Source organism: Callorhinchus milii, unplaced genomic scaffold (assembly GCF_018977255.1).
Source record: "Callorhinchus milii isolate IMCB2004 unplaced genomic scaffold, IMCB_Cmil_1.0 Scaffold69, whole genome shotgun sequence".
In the NCBI taxonomy this organism is placed as follows: Eukaryota; Metazoa; Chordata; class Chondrichthyes; order Chimaeriformes; family Callorhinchidae; genus Callorhinchus; species Callorhinchus milii.
The window spans coordinates 33,633-42,274 of record NW_024704810.1 but is presented as its reverse complement, the minus strand read 5'-3'; the positions used below and the strand labels follow the sequence as shown (position 1 = coordinate 42,274).

The 8,642-nt window shown below is 41.9% G+C and overlaps 2 gene segments (V, D, J or C); both read left to right on the top strand.

Annotated features, from left to right (window-relative positions):
• The first annotated feature begins 511 nt into the window (after positions 1 to 511).
• Positions 512 to 1,387, top strand: LOC103172442. The segment is given in 2 exon segments: positions 512 to 557; positions 1,038 to 1,387. Coding segments are annotated over 2 exon segments (396 nt in total).
• A 3,356-nt stretch (positions 1,388 to 4,743) lies between these two features.
• On the top strand, positions 4,744 to 5,612 carry LOC121851604. The segment is given in 2 exon segments: positions 4,744 to 4,817; positions 5,242 to 5,612. Coding segments are annotated over 2 exon segments (417 nt in total).
• Positions 5,613 to 8,642: the final 3,030 nt, after the last annotated feature.

The window sequence follows — 8,642 nt, the reverse complement described above, 5'->3', positions numbered from 1 at the left end:
ACTTTCAGTCGAGACTGTGAGCTCAAAGTGCCGACATGTCTCCTGAACCAACAACATTCTGACTCAGAATAGAAACTATCATCAACGGGGAAAGGCTGTCACCTCAGCTTTGATGGTAGAAATTAAATCTTCAACCACTTAGGTTGGGCTGCATTGTTGAACATCAACCAAACTAATGCTTTCACAGGAATGATAATAGACATTGCACTTTATACAGCGACTCACTACTATTAGAGACGTCTCAAATAGCATCACAGAATATAACGTAAAGTACATTCTTTGTGGGTGAAAGGCGAATCGATGCTCCCATCCAATCCCAGGCCCATTTGCTCCCAATCACCAGAAGATCAAATTTAAGATCCTCTAGTGAGTGGGAAACGCCTACAATTGGAGGTAATAAACGACTGAACACATCACATCAGCAGCTTCTTTACAACTTGTCACTGAAGCAGCAACACAGCGATATACAAAGGAAGAGATCCCATTATCTGTCCACACCTCAGCAGCCAACATGACAGCTCTGTGCCAGTTACTGATAGCCATCCTCACCATAGCCAGTAAGTATATGTGGACATGCCCAGCCATGACCTTTACATTATATTACATCAGATGCTTAATGTTTAGAGCACTCACCTCACAAGCGAGAGGACCTGTGTTCGATTCTCGGGCAACTCGAAATTTCCAGCAAATTTGCCTAAACCTCAAGCCTCTGTTTACCGGCAGTAACTGGGAACCTGGTTGATAGTTGATTCAGGGATAGCTTTCCGAAGGTAATAATGCATTAAAGAATAAATCAATCAATAGTAATTTCGTCAATCATTCCATGACGGTTTGGGCGACAACGCAGCGCTTAATTAGCTGCAACGTATCTCCCTCAAAATATGGAGTCAATTCTCATAAAAATTTATTCTGTGTGCGCTTTGAGACGTCCAAACCGTGTGATAACGAGTTATAGAAACGAAATTATTATTATACTTATTATGATTGCAAATCTCCACTGAACGTTGCTCAGCAAACTGTTGTTTTTGTACTTGCAGAAGTCTCCGGGCAAGATGCAGTCACCCAATATCCTCCCGAGATAACAGATTTTGAAGGAGAGAACGTGACAATGAACTGCAGTTATTCCACAATAAACGCTGCCTTCTGGTACAGGCAAAATCCAAATGGAGCTCCTCAGTACCTGTTCAGGATATATTCCTCTGGAAAGGTAGACAGTCCTCCTGACCGTTTCACTGCCGAGCTGATCAAGGAGAAAAAAGTAATTAACCTGCAGATACTTAGTGATGTTGTGGGTGACAGCGCTGTGTATTACTGTGCCCTGGACCCCACACTGTCACAGGAAGACAGGTTCCCCGTACAAAAACTCAGCAAACACTCAAGAACTTAGGCAAGTTTCCTTGGTCGACATACTCACCAATATTTACCTAGCAGGGAGTAGGAACCCAGCTGTTAATCGGTTGGTGTATCGAAATTTTTCTTAATAATAATAATATTCCCTTCATAAGGAAATAATTAAAAGTTAGTCAATATACGACTCTTTTTGGGTAATTGCTGTGCATTAAAGGCTGCAGCGTTTCGCAAATAAAACATAGTGCATATTGCCTATCAGGTATGTTCAGCAACAGGCTTTGAGACTTCTCGAACACGTGATAAGGCATTGGAAATGAATTTGGCGATTTAATTTCCAAGAGTTACCACAAGGCACACTCTGACGTTCCTAAACTTTTGCCTATTCCAAAAATTCAATTGACATATTCTCTTCACTCTTGAATCTGAAAATCATTTTGAGATGTCTTCAAAACATATTAGTCGCTGTGTCAAGGGCGAGGATCACGATTTTCATTAATGCTCTCCGTATCTCAGTAAACAGAATTGGTAATGTTAGAGAGAAAGATCGAGGGTGAGAAAGAGAGAGACACAGAAAGACACAGACAGAGAGTGAGAGAGAGAGAGAGAGAGAGTGAGTGACAGAGAGAGGGAGAGAGAGAGAGGTGGAGAGAGAGAGAGAGAGAGAGAGAGAGAGAGACGACAGAGAGAGACAGAGAGAGCGAGAGAGACAGAGAGAGAGAACGCATTCCTCTCCAATATATGGAAAAATTCCAGGTGTAGCGTGGACGCATTGAAATTAATAAAGAAAAAAATATAAAAATTAGATTTTTTTCGAAGACTTTGTCACTCTAACCACCACAGTTTGTGTGACACTGATGTGTGCAATTCGTTGTTGTGTTTCGCGCATATAATATAATATATCAAAAACTTGATCATTATATATTCATAATGATAGTGATAGGTATCTACATATTTCATACACCAGCTTAACAACAATAAATGTTAATATATGAAGCGTCATTCAGCGAAATAAACAGCAGAGAAAAATAAATTGTCGTCATGAATTATGCCACAAACAATAGTGTCTTGTACCCAAACTTCTGAAACCCAGATGCATAGAGCGGAAATGGACCGGAAGGAAACTTTCAACTAATTGGGGCAGAAACATCTGAGAAACTGCTGATATTACTTGATTCCTCTTCTTTCGCTTTGAGCCCTCGCAATGGCTCGTTTCAACTTATTATCAAATTGACTCCTGCCCCCGAGGACTTGATGCCAACACATAGTATAGCCGTCTGCACACACTCAGGGTCTTCCACTGAATACCACGTCCTGCCTGCCTTCTTGTGACTATCATAACAATACTTGACGTTTTGTACAGCGCATTATATCATCTCTAAGGCATGTGAAAGCGCTTCACATGATAAACTGTAAAGTTTTGTGACTGCGTATTGTATGGGCGAAACTATATAAACAATTGGAGTAAACAGAGATAATCAAACAGTCGCGTGTCGAGTCCCATTTTTTTTAGGGATATTTACCCTTGAAAGCGATTCGACAATTGACTATCGGATTCCAACTTCGTGTTCTGCAAACAGAGGCGTATGGAGTGAGGAAAGTTGATTAAGGTTTCAAAGGAAACTTGCATTTGTTCATCAAAGCGCTGAAAGATTCGTTATTAAGTGCGATTACACTTTAGCATTCCTGCTCCTGAAAGCTGCCGTGAACCTATGGGGTGAGTGTGCTTTACAGAAATTGTATGTAGTTCTACTTAAATTAATGGGTGAGTTCCACAAACAAATTGTTTTGCATTTACCAGGTGTCAGTGGTCAGGATACAGTCCCCCAGTCGCCACTCCCTGTGACTGTTGCGGAGAAGGAAGAAGTAATTATCAGCTGTTTCACAACAGAATCGCGGGCATTACAATGATACGGACAATATCCGAACCAGGCCCTCAAACACTTGGTAACAGGACAGACAGGAGAGCAGCAGAAGAAGAAGATCACAGCTACAATGAACTATAGAGAGAAGGGCAGTAATCTGAGCATCACAGGCACAGAAGTAACAGACGCCGCCACCTACGTGTGTGCAGTGGAGACACAGTGACACAATCACATAGAGAGACCGTACACAAATCTCCAGTGATCAGTTTCATTACTCCACATGCACTCCACTCTTCAGTGAGTAGGAACCCGGTTCTTTGTAATTTGGCGGTAAGCTTTACCAGGGTAATACTGCCTTAAAAATTTATAATTTTAAAACATGACAGAAATCTATGGGATAGTTTTTGGGTCAATTGAATATGAAAATATATTTAGAAATATTACATTCCGTTGGGGTCTTTCACAAGGGAAGAATTTGCCAAGGGAGTTTTCGGAACGATGCTGTGGGAAATTTGCAGCTGCACTGCTCCAAATTAATGTATAATCAATTCATATTGCATGATATCGTGTGAGGCCATTTGAGTCGCCTCGATGATGTGACCAGGTCGTATATAAAACGCAATGATAATCATAGTGATTACTGCTATTATATGCTGTGAATCGCATCGACATATCTCGAATCCATGATTAGGCGCTCTATCGAAGGCAACAAATATTATTATAGATACAGAGATGTTTATATTCCACAGCTTATGAAGAGAAAATTATGGTAATCCTGTAAGTAGACAGATGGCGTATCAATCCCTTTGATTAATAAAAAAATTGAAAGTACGTAATCAGAATTTAGCCTCACATAGATTTGCCACCCGTAGTCTTGTCACTTATAACAATAATAAATACCTGTTGCATTTGATATAGCGCCGTTCACGTCTTCTAGACGTCTCAAAGCGCTTCACAGATTATACTGTAAAGTGAATTGACCGTATATTTGTGGGCGAAACGCTGCAGTCAATTGCGCACAGCATAGTACCACAAAGAGTCTTGGAATGAATCTGACCTATTTATTATTGTTTTGGATGGATTACTGTTAAGCGTTTGGAAAAAGGAAACTTGTCCAAAACTCGTGACGGTCTTTTCCTGGAGATCTGCGAAGATAATTAATCAAGATGTGTCCTTCGAAGAAGAAAGCAAGTTCATTTACACAGGCACATTGACATGCACAGATGGCAAACAGATATGCAACTCACGCAATTGTTTTTGATGAACTGAAATAAGGGTGTAACTTGCTGTAGATATCAGACACCTATTCGGCTGAACGAAGACATGTCAGTGATGGAGGAGAACCAATGGAGGAGCGAGATGTCAGAGCAGAGAAGATGACGCACAATGACAGAAACACAGTTTGTACATATCCCACAGACATGTTCCCTTACAGTATATGTTAACTTCTGCATGTTGTTTCCTGTTCAGCCCTCCTCACGGCATTTCACAGCCTCCCAGTCAACATACTACAACTGCACCATCAACGCTCTATCATCGCCACCTGCCACTAAGTACATATGGCAATGTTTATCTATGTGGCTGCAGTGATCATTACCTTGTCAGGTAAGCGATGAACTGGTTCTGTCAGACTGGTTCCTGACCGTATTATCCAACGCTTAATTTTTACTGCATTAAATATCCAATATGTAATATGACTCGCAGATTCTTGTAGCTCATTGGAGAGCGAATTGGCCTCGCAAGCGATAGCAACTCTGTTCGATTGAAACCTTTGACAAGTTGCCTTACTCTGCACATTATCCGTTTACACAGCTGCCATTTAGTTCCTGGATTGATGGATCTCATTTAGGGGCTAATAATTATTTAAAAGTACTACGACTGCTAGCAATGCGATCACACGTCTCGCCGACAAAATGCACAGTCACGTTATGTTCTGTGAAGTGTTTGGTGACACAGCAACGACGATATAAGGCGCTGTCCCAAATAAAATTATAATTATTGTTGTTGTTGTTGTATTTCTGTTTCCCAGCATGGTGTGGTGGGGAAAGTGTAACACAACTCCAATCGGTTGTGACAGTGACTGAAGGGGAGGATGTTTCTCTGCAGTGTAATTATACAGCTACAGGCGGCATCAGTGACTATCTGTTCTGGTACCGACACTCTTTCAACAAAGCTCCAGAATATATCCTTCGCACAGACACCAACAACAGGATCAAACACGAGGCCGACTTTGCAAAAGAACGTTTCTCAACGAATGTGTCTAAAGCGGAGAGAACCGTCCCATTAAATATATTGCACGTGAGAGTTACGGACTCCGCGGGGTATTACTGTGCACTGAGCCCCACAGGGGCACAGATCAGCGATTCCACCCTACAAAAACTGCCATGTGGAACCCTGTAGCTCAGTGGTTATAGCACTCGCCACACAAGGGAGAGACTTTGGTTCAATTCCCAGCAGAACGAAGCATTGTGCAACTTTACTTATTCCACACATACACGTCTCTGGTTACCAGCAGTAAGTGGGAAGCAGGTTGTTAATAGATTGGCGTTTCGATTTTCCAGAGATAACAATTCCTTCGGAATATTAGCGTTGATAATAAATTGGGCACTTCATGCACTGGGATAGCGATGTGTACAATTTGTAGCAGTGCTTTGCACTCACAATATACAGTCAATTCATTTACGGTATATTCTATGAAGCACTGTGTGGCGTCCCGAAGATCTGATACGGCGTAGTATCAAATGCAACTGTTATTGCTATTAATGTTATTAACTGTAGTCATGTTATCATCCAAGTAATAAGTAAAAAATGTCTTGCCTCTGGGGAACGCTGTCACTTGCACGATTCTTTCTGTGCTGCTTTATTCAGTAAGAAAACATCAAAATAAACAAGTTCCATTTATGTAGTTTCCCCAAAAACTATTTCCTCTATTTATTGAGAAACTGTTTATTCTGGTTGGTTGGGGAATGTAGAAGTAAAAGTGCATTATCCAGTCCAGTTAGCAGAGACAATTAGAAAAAAAATTATGAAAAATGTAAGGAAATCTGGAAAATTTCCACAAAGATTCTGGGGATGTTAGTTCCGTTCCTATTATGCAGACGAAGTTGGATACATTTATTTTCGGACAGAATTTCAATCGATTGGGGGAAACGGCTGGAATATGAGCTGAGGGATGTATCAGCCAAGATATGAATTAACGTTGGAAATGGCTCAAGGAGCAGAATGGCCTCTTGGTATTCCAATTTAGCGCTTTCCACTTAGGGGAGCGTTTTGGCGATGAACTAAAAAGGCAAGTCAGGCAGCAAATGTTTGCACAGAGAAATGACAAATTAAGGAATGTGACCGACGTTGCACAGGAATGTTCCAGGGAAAAACAGAAGATAGGAGTAACGAGCAGGAAAATGTGACAAATATATCAAATTCCAATGCAAAAACAAAAACAACTATATGCTGCGAAACCCCACCAAATGTATATGTGCTGTAGCTACAATCCATCAGCAGATGGCGCACCAAACAAACACATGGAACATGAGCTGCAATTAACATAACTTGTCACGTTGCTTTCTGTCACTTGCTTACTTTGCAGCAGTAACAGGTGCTTCCTGTTGCAGTTGACAGTGTTCACTCATACACATTATTGCAGCTTCAACTGAAATTACCAAATACTTGCCTAAAGTATTCACACAAGGCTTAGGTTGATCAAGAAACAATTTCTATGCCGCATGTTGAATATTATTGCCTTCATCCCAAATAGCAGCCGCTAATAAGTAGTTTTATCTAAGTTGAAAGTTGTAACCGCAACGGCTTCAGTTGACCTTTCAGGCAACGCGTTGAAGATCGGAATAACTTGCTGTGTGAAAAAAATATACGTCTCTGACATATTGAAATGCGACTGAAAAGATCACTGTGTAATATGTATTGGATTTTTTTTTCTGTTCTGGGCTGACACTCTAGAGCAGGCCTGGCTGTCTTTATTGTCGGTGAAGCTCGTCCTAACGAGTTGATATTAAACCCAGGTCCAGGCGGTTTGTATGAAGGGACTATGAAAATGCCATTGCACTGCTCGAGAAATAACCAGGTTTCCAATGCTGTCTGGGCAGACTTTCCATCTATAAAATTCATCCTTCATTCATAGCTGTTTCTGGGACAATGCTGTGCACAAATTGGGAGCCAAGTTGACAACCACGCTGACTCTGTACTCGACATTGAAACCAACGAGGAGTTTTGTGGCGTATTGACCAAATGACAAGGCTGTATTTGATAAAAGCATTTCTCAAACACGGTTAATGAACACAAATGTAAGGGTATGTCTTATTCAACACTGTGATAATAACGATAATAATAACAAAGATTGCATTTGATATACTGCCATATTATGTCATTGAGATGTCTGAAAGCTCTGCACAGAATACGCTGGAACGTCGAGTGACTATATTGTTTGATGCCAATTGTGTACAGCAGTGTCCCACAAAATGTTGTGGTTTGAGTTGCCTTACTTTGCGGCACTGTGGGTGTGGGATAGTGTTCGGGTGTGGATTGGAGGAGGTGAAGTGGTGGGAGGTGTGTGGGGCGTTAGATTGTATTGTGCGGGTCAAACTTGGTAGTCAAATGTGCAAAACAGTGGCCCACACAATGTTGTGGGTTGAGTGACGTGATTGTGTGGCACTGTGTGTGTTTGTGTGCGGGGAGTGGAGGGGGCGGCGCGCTGTGTGGGCGGAGCGCTGTAAAGTAACGGCAGTGATTGGTCGATGAGGCTGAGTGCGGGCGGGGCAGCGACTGAGTGACGTAGCACTGTGGGCGAGGCAGTGGCAGTGTGGGCGGGGATATGTGTGGGCGGCGCAATGACTGAGTGACGTAGCTCTGTGGGCGTGGCAGTGGCTGTGTGAGCGGGGCAGTGACTGAGTGACGTAGCTCTGTGGGCGTGGCAGTGGCTGTGTGGGCGGGGATGTAACTGTGCGGCTACTGAGCCAAAAGGCCCCATCAATCCACATTGGGGAGTTAATGTCAGACACGGGATCAGGATGCTCATGTGGGAGACATGTGCTGTGCTCTCAATCACTCTCAGCTTACTTTGCCGTTAGTGTCTTTTGTATACCTTCTTTTTCTAATATCTTGTTATACCTTTTGACGCATTATAATATTAATAATCATTGCATTTGATATAGTGCCTTATCCTTTATTCGAGCCGATTGTGCACAGCAGTTTTCTTCAAATAATCATGGATTGAATGACCAAATTATTATCTGTTTCATTATTGATCCATTATTGAAGGGCTAATTACCCCTGGACAAGAGAGGCGCCAATCGACTGGTAAACGTGTTCCTATTTACTGCTTCTTAAACAAAAGCGTATGGAGTAGGGAAAATTTCCTCAGCTTTCCCCTGTCCTGATATCAAAGCCGCATAACTCTTGCTTCTGAGGCGAATGCTC